A 23,733-nucleotide genomic window follows, 5' to 3' on the forward strand; every position below is an offset into this window, starting at 1 on the left:
AATAACAATGACTGAAACAGATAAAATAATGTGTAAATAATGTCAATAACTAGATGAACCATCTGTGACTGTGAAGTGAAGACTAGTAAGGTTGTAAATACTGTATCGAGTAGGCTAACCCATGTGGTTCCTGTGGATGTGAACACAATTACTGTAGTGACTAAATAACAGGGTGACTGAAACAGACAGTGATACATTTGAATGAATGGGATATGTATTTATGTCAACTCTGTTGTTAATTTTTCAATTCTTTAAACACTATAAATGGTGTTTTGTTTTTTTTTTGCTAATTTTTGCCTGTTCAATTGCTGAGAAACCAGGAGCTTCGGTGCGTGCACCGCCCTGCACCTGGCTAGGGACCTGCAGCCCCCAGACCCCCGGCCTATTTTCAGTCTTTTTCATTAAGTTCAAATCACATGCCTGCATTAACCCGAAATCGGAGTACATTGTAAAAAGGTTTGTTGTTTGGCCTTTAGCATTGGGCTTTACTGTTGGTCAGTAGTTTAGGGGGAGCGGCTATAGGTGTTCTTGGTTTCCATCAGAGGAAACGATTGCAGCTGCAGACTCCAGGAAACAATGAGCTCGGGTGTGACCACTTCCTGTCTCTCCGGGTTAGCTCCCGCACAGCTAGCCAGCCTCGTCTCCCCCGTTTAAAAGACTCCCGCGCTGCACGCCAAGGCCAGCGGGACCACTTAGAAGGAATAACATGACAACTTGCATGCACAACACAACCCGCCAGCATCCAACCGTGTCATTGGAATTGGAGCCGCGAGGGTCCCGAGCAGGAAACAAGGAATGAGGAGTTCAGCAATTCTGTCTGACTGTATCATTAGCTCAAGGTGCGCTGCAAAAACTGGGCAAGGTGGACCCGCCTCTCAGACCCAGCTTACGTTTACATTCCTGGGAATATACTGCTCCGTTCCCAGAGTGTGTGTGTGTGTGTGAGAGAAGGGAGGAAAGGAAATAGCAGACGGAAACATGCCGAGTTCTCAAAGGGGGTGTTTAAAGCAGACTACCTTAACAAAGGCTAGGGTTGCAAAATTACGGGAATATTCAAAGTTGGAAACTTTCCATGGGAATTAATGGGAATAAACATTGAATGCAACATGCTAGATCTTGCAGCATGATTATTAGCTAAAACTAGGTATGTCCCGATCCGATATTTGGATCGGATCGGCTGCCGATATTTGCCAAAAATGACGTCTGTCGAGACGCTTATCTCCATTCGGTGCCACACGTCCACACCATCAAAATGCTGAGGCAAAAATTTCCACATCAACACCGTATGAAAAAATTAGTGATTTTTTAGTTGTGATTTCCTTCTCTGTATGAAAGTTTAAAAGTAGCATATATTAATGCAGTATGAAGAAGAATGTTTTAATGTAGACATGCAAGCCTTGAAAGAACATTTTGAAAATCAAGACTACATTTCCTGCAAATGGGTGCATTTCTACCCTATATTTTAACTTTAGATTTATTCTCATATCAAACTCTTTTGGCTGTCTTTTTGACACTTACATCCGGCGCCCCCCCCCCCACACCCTGGATTATAAATAATGTAAATAATTCAATGTGATTATCTTGTGTGATGACTGTATTATGATGATAGTATATATCTGATAGTATACAGGTAAAAGCCAGTAAATTAGAATATTTTGAAAAACTTGATTTATTTCAGTAATTGCATTCAAAAGGTGTAACTTGTACATTATATTTATTCATTGCACACAGACTGATGCATTCAAATGTTTATTTCATTTAATTTTGATGATTTGAAGTGGCAACAAATGAAAATCCAAAATTCCGTGTGTCACAAAATTAGAATATTACTTACGGCTAATACAAAAAAGGGATTTTTAGAAATGTTGGCCAACTGAAAAGTATGAAAATGAAAAATATGAGCATGTACAATACTCAATACTTGGTTGGAGCTCCTTTTGCCTCAATTACTGCGTTAATGCGGCGTGGCATGGAGTCGATGAGTTTCTGGCACTGCTCAGGTGTTATGAGAGCCCAGGTTGCTCTGATAGTGGCCTTCAACTCTTCTGCGTTTTTGGGTCTGGCATTCTGCATCTTCCTTTTCACAATACCCCACAGATTTTCTATGGGGCTAAGGTCAGGGGAGTTGGCGGGCCAATTTAGAACAGAAATACCATGGTCCGTAAACCAGGCACGGGTAGATTTTGCGCTGTGTGCAGGCGCCAAGTCCTGTTGGAACTTGAAATCTCCATCTCCATAGAGCAGGTCAGCAGCAGGAAGCATGAAGTGCTCTAAAACTTGCTGGTAGACGGCTGCGTTGACCCTGGATCTCAGGAAACAGAGTGGACCGACACCAGCAGATGACATGGCACCCCAAACCATCACTGATGGTGGAAACTTTACACTAGACTTCAGGCAACGTGGATCCTGTGCCTCTCCTGTCTTCCTCCAGACTCTGGGACCTCGATTTCCAAAGGAAATGCAAAATTTGCATGGTTGGGTGATGGTTTGGGGTGCCATGTCATCTGCTGGTGTCGGTCCACTCTGTTTCCTGAGATCCAGGGTCAACGCAGCCGTCTACCAGCAAGTTTTAGAGCACTTCATGCTTCCTGCTGCTGACCTGCTCTATGGAGATGGAGATTTCAAGTTCCAACAGGACTTGGCGCCTGCACACAGCGCAAAATCTACCCGTGCCTGGTTTACGGACCATGGTATTTCTGTTCTAAATTGGCCCGCCAACTCCCCTGACCTTAGCCCCATAGAAAATCTGTGGGGTATTGTGAAAAGGAAGATGCAGAATGCAAGACCCAAAAACGCAGAAGAGTTGAAGGCCACTATCAGAGCAACCTGGGCTCTCATAACACCTGAGCAGTGCCAGAAACTCATCGACTCCATGCCACGCCGCATTAACGCAGTAATTGAGGCAAAAGGAGCTCCAACCAAGTATTAAGTATTGTACATGCTCATATTTTTCATTTTCATACTTTTCAGTTGGCCAACATTTCTAAAAATCCCTTTTTTGTATTAGCCTTAAGTAATATTCTAATTTTGTGACACACGGAATTTTGGATTTTCATTTGTTGCCACTTCAAATCATCAAAATTAAATGAAATAAACATTTGAATGCATCAGTCTGTGTGCAATGAATAAATATAATGTACAAGTTACACCTTTTGAATGCAATTACTGAAATAAATCAAGTTTTTCAAAATATTCTAATTTACTGGCTTTTACCTGTATATCTGTATCATGAATCAATTTAAGTGGACCCCGACTTAAACAAGTGGAAAAACTTATTGGGGTGTTACCATTTAGTGGTCAATTGTACGGAATATGTACGGTACTTCACTGTGCAACCTACTAATAAAAGTCTCAATCAATCAATCAAAACACATAGAATCATCATACTGCTGTGATTATATGCATCAAGTGTTCATTCAAGGCTAAGGCAAAATATCGAGATATATATTGTGTATCGCAATATGGCCTTAAAATATCGCAATATTAAAAAAAGGCCATATCGCCCAGCCCTAGTTTCAATGATGCCATTTCTGTTTGTCATGTATAATTTTGTCTATTTTGTGTTTATCCTTGAATAAACAGGTCAGTTTCTTGTTACCAACCATTGTGTATTATTCAAACTCCCCTAATTCAGCTGGCTAGTTGTTATCAAGAGTACTAAAACCCTTTTCAACATGATTCTGACAACTAAGTAGGCTAAATAACTTTAAACTTTAATGCATGCTCGGATAGGCCAGTATCGGTATCGGATCGGAAATGCAAAAACAATATCGGTATCGGATCGGAAGTGCAAAAACCTGGATCGGGACATCCCTAGCTAAAACAACCTGATTTCATGCAAATTCACTAGAATTTCCACCCTGCACTGTGCATTCCTCCATCACATGTGCAGTGCATTCCCAGCTTGCTTCACACTACAGCAGGGCTATTGAGGCCACACTAGTATTTGAGCCCAAGGACTTCATCCAGTCAGGTAAGTGTTGATGATATTACTGAGGTAAATATATTTGATCTATGGTATTTAAGTATAATTGCTTGTTACTGTATGACTGTAGACTACTCCAGCAGACTTACACTCAAGCTAGCTCGCTGTTCCTGTACTTGTTCAATGATTTTGGGGCCAATATCTCTAGCTAGCCAGGTTTATGTACCACCACAGTCTCATAATGAACCCAAAATGTTTCTCCGTTAGCCGTGATGCTTATTTTCCCGATGTTAAATCCCATTCATTTATGCTAACAACGTTAGCGATCCGAATTTACCTTTCTTGTGATCTGTAAAGTTCGAGTAGCAAATACTAAATCAAATGGCGTAGTTTCCTCTGCCTTCTGTTCTGCTAGCCATTCTGTTGTCATACAAGAATGTACAAACCCCGTTTCCATATGAGTTGGGAAATTGTGTTGGATGTAAATATAAACGGAATACGATGATTTGCAAATCATTTTCAACCCATATTCAATTGAATATGCTACAAAGACAACATATTTGATGTTCAAACTGATAAACTTTTTTTTTTGCAAATAATCATTAACTTTAGAATTTAGAATTTCACGTGTTTTAGAAAACACGTGACAAAGAAGTTGGGAAAGGTGGCAATAAATACTGATAAAGTTGAGGAATGCTCATCAAAGACTTATTTGGAACGTCCCACAGGTGAACAGGCAAATTGGGAACAGGTGGGTGCCATGATTGGGTATAAAAGTAGATTCCATGAAATGCTCAGTCATTCACAAACAAGGATGGGGCGAGGGTCACCACTTTGTCAACAAATGCGTGAGCAAATTGTTGAACAGTTTAAGAAAAACCTTTCTCAAGCAGCCATTGCAAGGAATTTAGGGATTTCACCATCTACGCTCCGTAATATCATCAAAGGGTTCAGAGAATCTGGAGAAATCACTGCACGTAAGCAGCTAAGCCCGTGACCTTCCATCCCTCAGGCTGTACTGCATCAACAAGCGACATCGGCGTGTAAAGGATATCACCACATGGGCTCAGGAACACTTCAGAAACCCACTGTCAGTAACTACAGTTGGTCGCTACATCTGTAAGTGCAAGTTAAAACTCTCCTATGCAAGGCGAAAACCGTTTATCAACAACACCCAGAAACGCTGCCGGCTTCGCTGGGCCTGAGCTCATCTAAGATGGACTGATACAAAGTGGAAAAGTGTTCTGTGGTCTGACGAGACCACATTTTAAATTGTTTTTGGAAAATGTGGACGTCGTGTCCTCCGGACCAAAGAGGAAAAAAACCATCCGGATTGTTATAGGCGCAAAGTGTAAAAGGCAGCATGTGTGATGGTATGGGGGTGTATTAGTGCCCAAGACATGGGTAACTTACACATCTGTGAAGGCACCATTAATGCTGAAAGGTACATACAGCTTTTGGAGCAACATATGTTGCCATCCAAGCAACGTTACCATGGACGCCCCTGCTTATTTCAGCAAGACAATGCCAAGCCACGTGTTACATCAACGTGGCTTCATAGTAAAAGAGTGCGGGTACTAGACTGGCCTGCCTGTAGTCCAGACCTGTCTCCCATTGAAAATGTGTGGCGCATTATGAAGCCTAAAATAGCACAACGGAGACCCCCGGACTGTTGAACAACTTAAGCTGTACATCAAGCAAAAATGGGAAAGAATTCCACCTGAGAAGCTTCAAAAATGTGTCTCCTCAGTTCCCAAACCTTTACTGAGTGTTGTTAAAAGGAAAGGCCATGTAACACAGTAGTGAACATGCCCTTTCCCAACTACTTTGGCACGTGTTGCAGCCATGAAATTCTAAGTTAATTATTATTTGCAAAAAAATAAATAAAGTTTATGAGTTTGAACATCAAATGTGTTGTCTTTGTAGCATATTCAACTGAATATGGGTTGAAAATGATTTGCAAATCATTGTATTCCGTTTATATTTACATCTAACACAATTTCCCAACTCATATGGAAACGGGGTTTGTAGGTTATAGTTTGACTTAGCGTGCTGATTGACTGTTCATTTATTCATCTAGCCTATTTCTATTCATTTGTCCATCAGTAAAATATTTTTAAAGACTATTCGAATTGTTTAGCTGACTATTTATATCTGTGTGTGGCATTGCATTAGTCTTTTACGAGCTTCTCATCTTATTCTACAGAATTAGATGGACGGTGTCCAACCTTGAATAATCAAAAAATAGTCAACATTTCCAAGCTTAACTTCCCGTGTTAAATTTCCGGAAAGTATCTGGAAATTTACCGGAAAATTTCCACCCCTTTGCAACCCTATGTGTTCCCTTTGAAGCATTTGACAGTCTTTTGAAGGCATCAGGGAGATTGGGAAGACTGGCCAGTGACTCGGCAGGCAGCGTGAGACAACAATGACTACTATTTACTGCTCCACCTGGGAGGAGACACATAGATCTGAGAGGAGATTGACGGCGTCACCAAAGAGGATCAGAGTAAAATAATGTAGGGTTGTCACGATACTAGATTTTCAGTAGTCGGGAGTGGAAGTCTGCTGGAGGAGTCTACAGTCATACAGTAACAAGCAATTACACCTCTATTAAACTTAAATACCATAGATCAAGTATATTTACCCCAGTAATATCATCAACACTTACCTGACTGGATGAAGTCCTTGGGCTCAAATACTAGTGTGGCCTCAATAGCCCTGCTGTAGTGTGTAGCATGCTGGGAATTATCTGGGCATGTGATGGAGGAATGCACAGTGTAGGGTTGACATTCAACTGAATTTGCATTAAAGGGGAACATTATCACAATTTCAGAAGGGTTAAAACCATTAAAAATCAGTTCCCAGTGGCTTATTTTATTTTTCGAAGTTTTTTTCAAAATTTTACCCATCACGCAATATCCCTTACAAAAGCTTCAAAGTGCCTGATTTTAACCATCGTTATATACACCCGTCCATTTTCCTGTGACGTCACATACTCAAACAAACATGGCGCATAGAACAGCAAGCTATAGCAACATTAGCTCGGATTCAGACTCGGATTTCAGCGGCTTAAGCGATTCAACAGATTACGCATGTATTGAAACGGATGGTTGTAGTGTGGAGGCAGGTAGCGAAAGCCAAATTGAAGAAGAAACTGAAGCTATTGAGCCATATCGGTTTGAACCGTATGCAAGCGAAACCGACGAAAACGACACGACAGCCAGCGACACGGGAGAAAGCGAGGACGAATTCGGCGATCGCCTTCTAACCAACGAATGGTATGTGTTTGTTTGGCATTAAAGGAAACTAACAACTATGAACTAGGTTTACAGCATATGAAATACATTTGGCAACAACATGCACTTTCAGAGTGCAGACAGCCCAATTTTCATCAATTAATATATTCTGTAGACATACCCTCATCCGCGCTCTTTTCCTGAAAGCTGATCTGTCCAGTTTTGGAGTTGATGTCAGCAGGCCAGGGAAGCTAGGGTCGATATTCTTCTCTTGACGGTGTGAGCCAAGACATCCAGGGGGTTTAGCTCGCTCGTCTGCGGGAACAAACTGCCGCCATTGCTTGCCGTGCTACCGAGGTCCTTTGTCCCTGAATTGCTCACACACTCCGGCAGATTCAATGGGGGTCTGGCGGCAGATTTCTTTGACTTTATCGTTGGAAATGCATCTGCTTTGAGTGTCGCAGGATATCCACACATTCTTGCCATCTCTGTCGTAGCATAGCTTTCGTCGGTAAAGTGTGCGGAACAAACGTCCAATTTCTTGCCACTTTCGCATCTTTGGGCCACTGGTGCAACTTGAATCCGTCCCTGTTGGTGTTGTTACACCCTCCGACAACACACCGACGAGGCATGATGTCTCCAAGGTACGGAAAACAGTCGAAAAAACGGAAAATAACAGAGCTGATTTGACTCGGTGTTTGAGAAAATGGCGGATTGCTTCCCGATGTTGAGAGCGAATATTAGAAAGGCGTTTAATTCGCCAAAATTCACCCATTTAGAGTTCGGAAATCGGTTAAAAAAAATATATGGTCTTTTTTCTGCAACATCAAGGTATACAGGTAAAAGCCAGTAAATTAGAATATTTTGAAAAACTTGATTTATTTCAGTAATTGCATTCAAAAGGTGTAACTTGTACATTATATTTATTCATTGCACACAGACTGATGCATTCAAATGTTTATTTCATTTAATTTTGATGATTTGAAGTGGCAACAAATGAAAATCCAAAATTCCGTGTGTCACAAAATTAGAATATTACTTAAGGCTAATACAAAAAAGGGATTTTTAGAAATGTTGGCCAACTGAAAAGTATGAAAATGAAAAATATGAGCATGTACAATACTCAATACTTGGTTGGAGCTCCTTTTGCCTCAATTACTGCGTTAATGCGGCGTGGCATGGAGTCGATGAGTTTCTGGCACTGCTCAGGTGTTATGAGAGCCCAGGTTGCTCTGATAGTGGCCTTCAACTCTTCTGCGTTTTTGGGTCTGGCATTCTGCATCTTCCTTTTCACAATACCCCACAGATTTTCTATGGGGCTAAGGTCAGGGGAGTTGGCGGGCCAATTTAGAACAGAAATACCATGGTTCGTAAACCAGGCACGGGTAGATTTTGCGCTGTGTGCAGGCGCCAAGTCCTGTTGGAACTTGAAATCTCCATCTCCATAGAGCAGGTCAGCAGCAGGAAGCATGAAGTGCTCTAATACTTGCTGGTAGACGGCTGCGTTGACCCTGGATCTCAGGAAACAGAGTGGACCGACACCAGCTGGACTGCTGCTGAGTGGTCCAAAGTCATGTTTTCTGACGAAAGCAAATTTTGCATTTCCTTTGGAAATCGAGGTCCCAGAGTCTGGAGGAAGACAGGAGAGGCACAGGATCCACGTTGCCTGAAGTTTAGTGTAAAGTTTCCACCATCAGTGATGGTTTGGGGTGCCATGTCATCTGCTGGTGTCGGCCCACTCTGTTTCCTGAGATCCAGGGTCCCTGACCTTAGCCCCATAGAAAATCTGTGGGGTATTGTGAAAAGGAAGATGCAGAATGCCAGACCCAAAAACGCAGAAGAGTTGAAGGCCACTATCAGAGCAACCTGGGCTCTCATAACACCTGAGCAGTGCCAGAAACTCATCGACTCCATGCCACGCCGCATTAACGCAGTAATTGAGGCAAAAGGAGCTCCAACCAAGTATTGAGTATTGTACATGCTCATATTTTTCATTTTCATATTTTTCAGTTGGCCAACATTTCTAAAAATCCCTTTTTTGTATTAGCCTTAAGTAATATTCTAATTTTGTGACACACGGAATTTTGGATTTTCATTTGTTGCCACTTCAAATCATCAAAATTAAATGAAATAAACATTTGAATGCATCAGTCTGTGTGCAATGAATAAATATAATGTACAAGTTACACCTTTTGAATGCAATTACTGAAATAAATCAAGTTTTTCAAAATATTCTAATTTACTGGCTTTTACCTGTATATTGACGCTTACTGGTGATAATGTTCCCCTTTAAATCAGGTTGTTTTAGCTAATAATCATGCTTCAAAATCCAGCATGTTGCATTCAATGTTTATTCCCATGAATTCCCGTTAATTCCCATGGAAAGTTTCCAACTTTGAATATTCCCGGAATTTTGCAAGCCTAGGAACACACAAGATGTTGAAACCCTTTGGCGTAGCCCCTTTAAATGTTTGATGAGCGAGTCCAAAATGTAGTGTGGGAGAATGTTTGAATCATACGCACTATCTGGAAAAAAACAAACTAAAAAAAAACCTCATACTCAGACGGTGAAATAAAGATTGTATCTGTTTTTTTCGACTGCTCGCCAAACAAAGTTTCTTTTATAGCAGATGTTGTGACAAGGTAAGCAGCAGTGACTCACTTTACTGTACGTATGGATGCACTACAAACTGCTAACACTGCAGAAATGATGAGCTAGGAATGAACACAATGGCTTTCTGTTTCATTTCACAGGAAAAAAAGCTACAGTAGACGTTCTAAAAGGTTCCGCGGGTGTTTGGGAACAAGGACATAAAACCCACATGAAGTATGAGCTGAAAACATCTGATTAGGATTTGTTGTTCTTGTTGACAGCAAAGGACAAAAAAAACAGACTAAGCTTGAGGTTGGACAATAGAGTATGCACTAGAAACTAAGGTTTACAAGCTAAAGACAAGGACTTAGAGCAAGGGGTCTCACGCTCAATCGACCTGAGGGCTGCGAGGCCGGGTGAGGCTGGACCCCGCAGAGCATTCACTTCAGAAATCCATGACTAAATGTGGTAACTACTTCTACCAGCAGCTATAGTGACCCTGAGGCCTGAGCTCAGTGTCATTTGAATGTAGACTGTTGAGTTCCCCAGGAAGTGGTACTCAGCTGGGTTATTATAGGAAGTAGCTCTTTGTGTTGCTTGTTCGTGTGTTGATCTGTAATTTTGCATTGAGGGTCTATTCACACTTGTAGTCCAGTACTCTGGTTTGGACCAAACATGGTACAAAGACATTTTCCGGCCATCTGGTTTGCGTTCACACATGTATCGATAAGATCATTTCATACCACGGCTATACTGACCTAATTGATCACGGGTATTGGTTGTGTTCAGTCACGTGACTTTTGAACGGGAGTAAATGATGTGGTGGGCCACCAAACCAACGTGGAGCAAACTGAATACACAAGGGGCCTAGATCTTACCGTTTAAAGCAGATACCGAGCAAAACAATCTATGCAATCTAATCTATCCCTATACTTCATCAAATAAGATGTGTCTAGTGAGCTCAAGGATTATCTGTCGACTGCGTTCCCAGAGATGTCGAACTATCTGGTGCTCCGGGCATCATTCTGCACCACAAAAACAGATGAAAACGTGTAAAAGAATGGAGGTCTACAACTTCTTTGTGTGTGGCCGGCTCAAGGAAATTGGTATCAAGACTGTCCCGGATTTTTGCTCGGATAAGGTTGCATTTCGCGATTTAACTTGGCGTCCACTGCCATGTTTGTTGCCTTGTTGTTGCACGCGCCGTTTACGAGTACGCATGCGTTTCCCCGTCTGTATCAAAGTATAAGTATAGATGTCAACATTGTGTACGTGCTGAAAGATTCATTTATGATTGTTTATCAAAATATAACTATAGATGTCAACATTGTGTATGTACTGAAATATTCATTTATGATTGTTTATCAAAATATAACTATAGATGTCAACATTGTGTACGTGCTGAAAGATTCATTTGTTATTGTTTATCAAAATATAACTATAGATGTCAACATTGTGTACATACTGAAAGATTCATTTATGATTGTTTATCAAAATATAACTATAGATGTCAACATTGTGTATGTACTGAAATATTCATTTATGATTGTTTATCAAAATATAACTATAGATGTCAACATTGTGTACATACTGAAAGATTCATTTATGATTGTTTATCAAAATATAACTATAGATGTCAACATTGTGTATGTACTGAAATATTCATTTATGATTGTTTATCAAAATATAACTATAGATGTCAACATTGTGTATGTACTGAAATATTCATTTATGATTGTTTATCAAAATATAACTATAGATGTCAACATTGTGTATGTACTGAAATATTCATTTATGATTGTTTATCAAAATATAACTATAGATGTCAACATTGTGTACGTGCTGAAAGATTCATTTATGATTGTTTATCAAAATATAACTATAGATGTCAACATTGTATACGTGCTGAAAGATTCATTTATGATTGTTTATCAAAATATAACTATAGATGTCAACATTGTGTACATACTGAAAGATTCATTTATGATTGTTTATCAAAATATAACTATAGATGTCAACATTGTGTATGTACTGAAATATTCATTTATGATTGTTTATCAAAATATAACTATAGATGTCAACATTGTGTACGTGCTGAAAGATTCATTTATGATTGTTTATCAAAATATAACTATAGATGTCAACATTGTGTATGTGCTGATTCATTTATGATTGTTTATCAAAATATAACTATAGATGTCAACATTGTGTATGTACTGAAATATTCATTTATGATTGTTTATCAAAATATAACTATAGATGTCAACATTGTGTACGTGCTGAAAGATTCATTTATGATCGTTTATCAAAATATAACTATAGATGTCAACATTGTGTACATACTGAAAGATTCATTTATGATTGTTTATCAAAATATAACTATAGATGTCAACATTGTGTACGTGCTGAAAGATTCATTTATGATTGTTTATCAAAATATAACTATAGATGTCAACATTGTGTACGTGCTGAAAGATTCATTTATGATTGTTTATCAAAATATAACTATAGATGTCAACATTGTGTACGTGCTGAAAGATTCATTTATGATTGTTTATCAAAATATAACTATAGATGTCAACATTGTGTACATACTGAAAGATTCATTTATGATTGTTTATCAAAATATAACTATAGATGTCAACATTGTGTATGTACTGAAATATTCATTTATGATTGTTTATCAAAATATAACTATAGATGTCAACATTGTGTATGTACTGAAATATTCATTTATGATTGTTTATCAAAATATAACTATAGATGTCAACATTGTGTATGTGCTGAAAGATTCATTTATGATTGTTTATCAAAATATAACTATAAATGTCAACATTGTGTATGTGCTGAAAGATTAATTTATGATTGTTTATCAAAATATAACTATAGATGTCAACATTGTGTACGTGCTGAAAGATTCATTTATGATTGTTTATCAAAATATAACTATAGATGTCAACATTGTGTATGTACTGAAATATTCATTTATGATTGTTTATCAAAATATAACTATAGATGTCAACATTGTGTACGTGCTGAAAGATTCATTTATGATTGTTTATCAAAATATAACTATAGATGTCAACATTGTGTATGTGCTGAAAGATTCATTTATGATTGTTTATCAAAATATAACTATAGATGTCAACATTGTGTATGTACTGAAATATTCATTTATGATTGTTTATCAAAATATAACTATAGATGTCAACATTGTGTACGTGCTGAAAGATTCATTTATGATCGTTTATCAAAATATAACTATAGATGTCAACATTGTGTACATACTGAAAGATTCATTTATGATTGTTTATCAAAATATAACTATAGATGTCAACATTGTGTACGTGCTGAAAGATTCATTTATGATTGTTTATCAAAATATAACTATAGATGTCAACATTGTGTACGTGCTGAAAGATTCATTTATGATTGTTTATCAAAATATAACTATAGATGTCAACATTGTGTACATACTGAAAGATTCATTTATGATTGTTTATCAAAATATAACTATAGATGTCAACATTGTGTATGTACTGAAATATTCATTTATGATTGTTTATCAAAATATAACTATAGATGTCAACATTGTGTATGTGCTGAAAGATTCATTTATGATTGTTTATCAAAATATAACTATAGATGTCAACATTGTATACGTGCTGAAAGATTCATTTATGATTGTTTATCAAAATATAACTATAGATGTCAACATTGTGTACATACTGAAAGATTCATTTATGATTGTTTATCAAAATATAACTATAGATGTCAACATTGTGTATGTACTGAAATATTCATTTATGATTGTTTATCAAAATATAACTATAGATGTCAACATTGTGTATGTACTGAAATATTCATTTATGATTGTTTATCAAAATATAACTATAGATGTCAACATTGTGTATGTGCTGAAAGATTCATTTATGATTGTTTATCAAAATATAACTATAAATGTCAACATTGTGTATGTGCTGAAAGATTAATTTATGATTGTTTATCAAAATATAACTATAGATGTCAACATTGTGTACGTGCTGAAAGATTCATTTATGATTGTTTATCAAAATATAACTATAGATGTCAACATTGTGTACATACTGAAAGATTCATTTATGATTGTTTATCAAAATATAACTATAGATGTCAACATTGTGTATGTGCTGAAAGATTCATTTATGATTGTTTATCAAAATATAACTATAGATGTCAACATTGTGTACGTGCTGAAAGATTAATTTATGATTGTTTATCAAAATATAACTATAGATGTCAACATTGTGTATGTGCTGAAATATTCATTTATGATTGTTTATCAAAATATAACTATAGATGTCAACATTGTGTATGTGCTGAAAGATTCATTTATGATTGTTTATCAAAATATAACTATAGATGTCAACATTGTATACGTGCTGAAAGATTCATTTATGATTGTTTATCAAAATATAACTATAGATGTCAACATTGTGTATGTGCTGAAAGATTCATTTATGATTGTTTATCAAAATATAACTATAGATGTCAACATTGTGTACATACTGAAAGATTCATTTATGATTGTTTATCAAAATATAACTATAGATGTCAACATTGTGTACGTGCTGAAAGATTCATTTATGATTGTTTATCAAAATATAACTATAGATGTCAACATTGTGTACGTGCTGAAAGATTCATTTATGATTGTTTATCAAAATATAACTATAGATGTCAACATTGTGTATGTACTGAAATATTCATTTATGATTGTTTATCAAAATATAACTATAGATGTCAACATTGTGTACGTGCTGAAAGATTCATTTATGATTGTTTATCAAAATATAACTATAGATGTCAACATTGTGTACGTGCTGAAAGATTCATTTATGATTGTTTATCAAAATATAACTATAGATGTCAACATTGTGTACATACTGAAAGATTCATTTATGATTGTTTATCAAAATATAACTATAGATGTCAACATTGTGTATGTGCTGAAAGATTCATTTATGATTGTTTATCAAAATATAACTATAGATGTCAACATTGTGTATGTGCAGAAAGCTTAATTTATGATTGTTTATCAAAATATAACTATAGATGTCAACATTGTGTATGTGCTGAAATATTCATTTATGATTGTTTATCAAAATATAACTATAGATGTCAACATTGTGTACATACTGAAAGATTCATTTATGATTGTTTATCAAAATATAACTATAGATGTCAACATTGTGTATGTGCTGAAAGATTCATTTATGATTGTTTATCAAAATATAACTATAGATGTCAACATTGTGTATGTACTGAAATATTCATTTATGATTGTTTATCAAAATATAACTATAGATGTCAACATTGTGTACATACTGAAAGATTCATTTATGATTGTTTATCAAAATATAACTATAGATGTCAACATTGTGTATGTGCTGAAAGATTCATTTGTGATTGTTTATCAAAATATAACTATAGATGTCAACATTGTGTACATACTGAAAGATTCATTTATGATTGTTTATCAAAATATAACTATGGATGTCAACATTGTGTATGTACTGAAATATTCATTTATGATTGTTTATCAAAATATAACTATAGATGTCAACATTGTGTACGTGCTGAAAGATTCATTTATGATTGTTTATCAAAATATAACTATAGATGTCAACATTGTGTACATACTGAAAGATTCATTTATGATTGTTTATCAAAATATAACTATAGATGTCAACATTGTGTACGTACGTGCTGAAAGATTCATTTATTATTGTTTATCAAAATATAACTATAGATGTCAACATTGTGTATGTGCAGAAAGCTTAATTTATGATTGTTTATCAAAATATAACTATAGATGTCAACATTGTGTACGTGCTGAAAGATTCATTTATGATTGTTTATCAAAATATAACTATAGATGTCAACATTGTGTATGTGCTGAAAGATTAATTTATGATTGTTTATCAAAATATAACTATAGATGTCAACATTGTGTACGTACGTGCTGAAAGATTCATTTATTATTGTTTATCAAAATATAACTATAGATGTCAACATTGTGTATGTGCAGAAAGCTTAATTTATGATTGTTTATCAAAATATAACTATAGATGTCAACATTGTGTATGTGCTGAAAGATTCATTTATGATTGTTTATCAAAATATAACTATAGATGTCAACATTGTGTATGTGCTGAAAGATTCATTTATGATTGTTTATCAAAATATAACTATAGATGTCAACATTGTGTACATACTGAAAGATTCATTTATGATTGTTTATCAAAATATAACTATAGATGTCAACATTGTGTATGTACTGAAATATTCATTTATGATTGTTTATCAAAATATAACTATAGATGTCAACATTGTGTACGTGCTGAAAGATTCATTTATGATTGTTTATCAAAATATAACTATAGATGTCAACATTGTGTACGTGCTGAAAGATTCATTTATGATTGTTTATCAAAATATAACTATAGATGTCAACATTGTGTATGTGCAGAAAGCTTAATTTATGATTGTTTATCAAAATATAACTAAAGATGTCAACATTGTGTATGTGCTGAAATATTCATTTATGATTGTTTATCAAAATATAACTATAGATGTCAACATTGTGTACATACTGAAAGATTCATTTATGATTGTTTATCAAAATATAACTATAGATGTCAACATTGTGTATGTGCTGAAAGATTCATTTATGATTGTTTATCAAAATATAACTATAGATGTCAACATTGTGTACATACTGAAAGATTCATTTATGATTGTTTATCAAAATATAACTATAGATGTCAACATTGTGTATGTGCTGAAAGATTCATTTATGATTGTTTATCAAAATATAACTATAGATGTCAACATTGTGTACGTACGTGCTGAACGATTCATTTATTATTGTTTATCAAAATATAACTATAGATGTCAACATTGTGTATGTGCAGAAAGCTTAATTTATGATTGTTTATCAAAATATAACTATAGATGTCAACATTGTGTATGTGCTGAAATATTCATTTATTATTGTTTATCAAAATATAACTATAGATGTCAACATTGTGTATGTGCAGAAAGCTTAATTTATGATTGTTTATCAAAATATAACTATAGATGTCAACATTATGTACGTACGTGCTGAAAGATTCATTTATTATTGTTTATCAAAATATAACTATAGATGTCAACATTGTGTATGTGCAGAAAGCTTAATTTATGATTGTTTATCAAAATATAACTATAGATGTCAACATTGTGTATGTGCTGAAATATTCATTTATGATTGTTTATCAAAATATAACTGTAGATGTCAACATTGTGTATGTACTGAAATATTCATTTATGATTGTTTATCAAAATATAACTATAGATGTCAACATTGTGTATGTACTGAAATATTCATTTATGATTGTTTATCAAAATATAACTATAGATGTCAACATTGTGTATGTACTAAAATATTCATTTATGATTGTTTATCAAAATATAACTATAGATGTCAACATTGTGTACGTGCTGAAAGATTAATTTATGATTGTTTATCAAAATATAACTATAGATGTCAACATTGTGTACGTGCTGAAAGATTCATTTATGATTGTTTATCAAAATATAACTATAGATGTCAACATTGTATACGTGCTGAAAGATTCATTTGTGATTGTTTATCAAAATATAACTATAGATGTCAACATTGTGTACGTGCTGAAAGATTCATTTACGATTGTTTATCAAAATATAACTATAGATGTCAACATTGTGTATGTACTGAAATATTCATTTATGATTGTTTATCAAAATATAACTATAGATGTCAACATTGTGTATGTACTGAAATATTCATTTATGATTGTTTATCAAAATATAACTATAGATGTCAACATTGTGTATGTACTGAAATATTCATTTATGATTGTTTATCAAAATATAACTATAGATGTCAACATTGTGTACATACTGAAAGATTCATTTATGATTGTTTATCAAAATATAACTATAGATGTCAACATTGTGTACATACTGAAAGATTCATTTATGATTGTTTATCAAAATATAACTATAGATGTCAACATTGTATACGTGCTGAAAGATTCATTTATGATTGTTTATCAAAATATAACTATAGATGTCAACATTGTGTACATACTGAAAGATTCATTTATGATTGTTTATCAAAATATAACTATAGATGTCAACATTGTGTACGTGCTGAAAGATTCATTCATGATTGTTTATCAAAATATAACTATAGATGTCAACATTGTGTATGTGCTGAAAGATTCATTTATGATTGTTTATCAAAATATAACTATAGATGTCAACATTGTGTATGTACTGAAATATTCATTTATGATTGTTTATCAAAATATAACTATAGATGTCAACATTGTGTATGTACTGAAATATTCATTTATGATTGTTTATCAAAATATAACTATAGATGTCAACATTGTGTACGTGCTGAAAGATTAATTTATGATTGTTTATCAAAATATAACTATAGATGTCAACATTGTGTACGTGCTGAAAGATTCATTTATGATTGTTTATCAAAATGTAACTATAGATGTCAACATTGTGTACATACTGAAAGATTCATTTATGATTGTTTATCAAAATATAACTATAGATGTCAACATTGTGTATGTGCTGAAAGATTCATTTATGATTGTTTATCAAAATATAACTATAGATGTCAACATTGTGTACATACTGAAAGATTCATTTATGATTGTTTATCAAAATATAACTATAGATGTCAACATTGTGTATGTGCTGAAAGATTCATTTATGATTGTTTATCAAAATATAACTATAGATGTCAACATTGTGTACGTACGTGCTGAACGATTCATTTATTATTGTTTATCAAAATATAACTATAGATGTCAACATTGTGTATGTGCAGAAAGCTTAATTTATGATTGTTTATCAAAATATAACTATAGATGTCAACATTGTGTATGTGCTGAAATATTCATTTATGATTGTTTATCAAAATATAACTATAGATGTCAACATTGTGTATAAACAATATACTTTGAATATTGCTGTCTTCTTAAGAGCCATATCATTTCATTTTAGAGTTTAAATATGTTTGTCTTCTTCCGTTTTAATTCGTAAAGGCTTTAGTGATTTTTCTTAATGATGAAGAACAAACGGGTGTTGGGGCACTTAACTTCCTGTTTATCTGACATCATGCGAGTTCACTTCCTGTTGTCATTACACCTTCAAGTTTCGATCGAAAAGGTTGTGCGAAAAGAGCACATTTCAATATCGTGGAGGCTCAGACTGCAATATTGTATAAAAGTTAAGATTGGGGAATGTCGCTTTATAATGGGGAAAGACGTTAATGTCTCCTGTACTCATGTTAGCAATAGCATTTAGGCTAGCTAGCGCAGGCTTGCTTCTCCCATAAATAAATGAGCAGTTTCAACAGTCAACAGAGTTTAAAAAGTGTTACAACAGTTTGATCGGTAAGTGACGAGTTTGAACGCAACCCTCGACTAGAGACTATAAACCTGAGACTTGGAAGACTCAGGCCAAAGACCGGAGACTGAAGCCAAGTGACTTGCAATGTTATTGCCCACCACATGAAGTAAGAGGAAGTATCCAGATGGTGCAGACAAGGAACTGGAAACAGGAAAATAGAAGCTTCCGGCTGAGTAAAGTTGGGGCCCACACACGCCAAAAACTGATTTCCTTTCCGTTGGAAATCAAGATCAATCTTGTTTTAGAACTAAGATTAGCAAGTTTCTTCTTTTATTTTCTCAAATCTTGTGCTTCCCCTGATGTTGACCACCAAGTTCAGTAAAATGCTAACTCTTAACACTGACTCCAAATCCTAGCACCACCTACCGGTCCGGATAGTAACATTTTAATGGAACAGTTTCACGAGGTCTAGCAAGTGGTAGGACAAAATGATTCAGTGCTAAGATAAATTCTTCCTAAATTAATATAAGATAAAAATGTTTGTTTTTTTAACCAACCAAAGGCTTAGGTCAGGCTGAATAGAGGAAGAAGTACTAATCAAATAAACAATACATTCGCATACAATATGTATTTTGTTGTGCTAAAATAAATAAGATAAATAATAAATATGTTTCTTAACTAAACTCTCAGTTAAATGAAAGTGCAAATGAAAATACAGCTTCACCACTTTAGTCATATTTTTTGCCCTGAAGCAACTTCTCTATGACTTTAGCTCCAGACTTCTTCTGTTTGTTTGAGATTTCCTTTACTGCCACAAGTGGTGGAAAAGTGTATTACGACTGGGTAACGCTGCAACTGACAAAAGTACATTTTCTAGCGCTACAAATCCGGTCCAACTCTGCTAACAAAATAATGCTCATTCAAAAAATGACTCCTACTTTATTTAAATGTTGATTTATGTCTACAAGGACCATGTTGTCTTTGGTAGGTGGAGGGACCCAATGACTAGGTTTGCCTTGGGCCCCCAAATCACTAACAACGCCTCTGGGTCGAGCCAGCAAGCACTTTGAAGCACCATACAAATTACAGGCTAACGTATGCATCCAGAGACTGTTTACCACCTGTTTTGGACTTGTGAAAGCACTCCATCACCATGTCAGGGCATAGACTGTATTTATATTATTAACATGTGAATAATGCTGTATAATAGACTGTATTCATATTATTCACATGTGAATAATGCTGTATAATAGACTGTATTTATACTATTCACATGTGAATAATGCAGTGTAATAGACTGTATTTATATTATTCACATGTGAATAATGCAGTGTAATAAGACTGTATTTATATTATTCACATGTGAATAATGCAGTGTAATAGACTATTTATATTATTCACATGTGAATAATGCTGTATAATAGACTGTATTTATATTATTCACATGTGAATAAATGCAGTGTAATAGACTTTATTTATATAATTCACATGTGAATAATGCTGTATAATAGACTGTATTTATATTATTCACATGTGAATAATGCTGTATAATACTGTATATTATTCACATGTGAATAATGCTGTATAATAGACTGTATTTATATTATTCACATGTGAATAATGCAGTGTAATAGACTGTATTTATATTATTCACATGTGAATAATGCTGTATAATACTGTAAATTATTCACATGTGACTAATGATGTGTAATAGACTGTATATTATTCACATGTGAACAATGCTGTACAATAGACTGTATTTATATTATTCACATGTGAATAATGCAGTGTAATAGACTTTATATTATTCACATGTGAATAATGCTGTATAATAGACTGTATTTATATTATTCACATGTGAATAATGCTGTATAATAGACTATATTATTCACATGTGAATAATGCTGTATAATAGACTGTATTTATGTTATTCACATGTGAATAATGCTGTATAATAGACTGTATTTATATTATTCACATGTGAATAATGCTGTATAATAGACTGTATTTATATTATTCACATGTGAATAATGCTGTATAATAGACTGTATTTATATTATTCACATGTGAATAATGCTGTATTATAGACTGTATTTATATTATTCACATGTGAATAATGCTGTATAATAGACTGTATTTATAGTATTAACATGTGAATAATGCTGTATAATAGACTGTATTTATATTATTCACATGTGAATAATGCTGTATAATAGACTGTATTTATATTATTCACATGTGAATAATGCTGTATAATAGACTATATTATTCACATGTGAATAATGCTGTATAATAGACTGTATTTATGTTATTCACATGTGAATAATGATGTGTAATAGACTGCATTTATGTTATTCACATGTGAATAATGCTGTATAATAGACTGTATTTATGTTATTCACATGTGAATAATGCTGTATAATAGACTGTATTTATGTTATTCACATGTGAATAATGCAGTGTAATAGACTTTATTTATATTATTCACATGTGAATAATGCTGTATAATAGACTGTATTTATGTTATTCACATGTGAATAATGCTGTATAATAGACTGTATTTATATTATTAACATGTGAATAATGCTGTATAATAGACTATATTATTCACATGTGAATAATGCTGTATAATAGACTGTATTTATGTTATTCACATGTGAATAATGCAGTGTAATAGACTTTATTTATATTATTCACATGTGAATAATGCTGTATAATAGACTGTATTTATAGTATTCACATGTGAATAATGCTGTATAATAGAGTGTATTTATATTATTCACATGTGAATAATGCTGTATAATAGACTGTATTTATATTATTCACATGTGAATAATGCTGTATAATAGACTATATTATTCACATGTGAATAATGATGTGTAATAGACTGTATTTATATTATTCAAATAATATCGTTATATGTACACTTTCACCAAAAAATATATCGAGATTTATATATGGAATATCGAGTTTAAGTAAAAATATATCGAGATATACTTTTTCGTCCAAATCGCTAATTCAAATGTTGATTTATGTCTACAAGGACCATGTTGTCTTTGGTAGGTGGAGGGCCCCAATGACTAGGTTTGCCATGGGCCCCCAAATGACTAGCAACGCCTCTGGGTCTAGCTAGCAAGCACTTTGAAGCACCACACAAATTACAGGCTAACGTTTGGACATGCGCTGCACCTTTGTGACGTCACATCCGCACCTTTGTGACGTCACATAGCGCTCCCGTTGACAGCGGCTCTGACTTGACTCTTCTGTTGATGACTAACCGACTCTTCTGTTTATGTCCTTTCATTCGCATTTTGTGTTTAATTTCGGCCAGCGATGGGGAATCATCGCCCACTTCTTCTCGAACATTCCACCACTTTAACAATAGCGGACCATGAAAGGTCGGGTCTTCCTACCTGCCTGCACCGTGTCGCTCAGGTCGTGGTTGGCCGCAGTCCGGGGGAACTCCTTCAGTTTCCGGGCGCTGAGGTTGATGGCCCCGCTGCCCGCCCCCTCCTCCAGCGCCCGCTCCAAGCCCCGGTTGGGCGGCGCGGGGCCGTTGCTGAGGCTCGGGTCGGACGGCGAGGATCCGTGCTGGGGAGTGAGGGACGGAGAACGGGCGGACTCCGGTCCTTGCGTCGCCATGGTGCTCCGCGGCGTGTGCTCGTCCTCGGGGCCGCCAGACAACGTTCAACCCCCCCGCCCGCGGTCAGCTTCCTGCTCGACGCTCGCTCCTAAGCGGCATCAAGCGCATGGCATTCAACGACACTTCCGGTCATTGGCTTGTCAAAGTAAAACGACCGGAAGTTCCTCAGTAGAAGGTTTGAATGTCTTGGGATTTTCAAAAACACGCATTGCTATAATAAACATCAACTAATCCCTTTCCTTATTTCATTTTGAGAGTGTGCTTTGTTTTAAAGCGTTCTCCCACTGCGGCTGCGCACTGAGAAAATAAGGCCAACACTGACATCTGGTGGATGTAATTAGCACCACATGCACTGTGGGTGCGTGCGTGTTGACGTGTACGTCATCAGCAGATTTCCAGTCACTCGAGTTCAGTGGTTCTTAACCTTGTTGGAGGTACCGAACCCCACCGGTTTCATATGCTTACTTGCTTATGGTTGTCCATCGAGTCCGATGACGACATAAGCAAGTAAGCAAGGTACCTGCGCAAGGAGATAATTAAGTGCCAAAGGAGGTGCGCTTTCTCCAGTAGCGAATTCACCAAGTCAAGTATTTCATACATACATATATATATATATATATATATATATATATATATATATATATATATATATATATATATATATATATATATATATACATATATATATATATACAGGTAAAAGCCAGTAAATTAGAATATTTTGAAAAACTTGATTTATTTCAGTAATTGCATTCAAAAGGTGTAACTTGTACATTATATTTATTCATTGCACACAGACTGATGCATTCAAATGTTTATTTCATTTAATTTTGATGATTTGAAGTGGCAACAAATGAAAATCCAAAATTCCGTGTGTCACAAAATTAGAATA

At 34.9% G+C, this 23,733-nt stretch overlaps 1 protein-coding gene across 7 annotated transcripts in view; it reads right to left on the bottom strand.

Annotated features, from left to right (window-relative positions):
- Window positions 1–23,091, bottom strand: part of lrch1 (leucine-rich repeats and calponin homology (CH) domain containing 1) — a 239,902-nt gene extending 216,811 nt beyond the window's left edge. For 3 of the 7 annotated variants that reach the window (XR_012050759.1, XM_061971780.2, XM_061971782.2), the window contains exon 1: window positions 22,612–23,091. Coding sequence is in view for 6 of the 7 variants with exons in the window: in XM_061971780.2 (XP_061827764.1) it covers window positions 22,612–22,840 (229 nt within the window). In the remaining variant the exon portion in view is untranslated. The remainder of the gene's footprint in view (window positions 1–22,611) is intronic. The other 4 variants (XM_061971779.2, XM_061971783.2, XM_061971784.2 and 1 more) reach the window with 4 other exon arrangements.
- Between the last annotated feature and the right edge of the window lie 642 nt (window positions 23,092–23,733).

This window comes from Nerophis lumbriciformis, linkage group LG13 (assembly GCF_033978685.3).
Source record: "Nerophis lumbriciformis linkage group LG13, RoL_Nlum_v2.1, whole genome shotgun sequence".
NCBI classification, from domain to species: Eukaryota; Metazoa; Chordata; class Actinopteri; order Syngnathiformes; family Syngnathidae; genus Nerophis; species Nerophis lumbriciformis.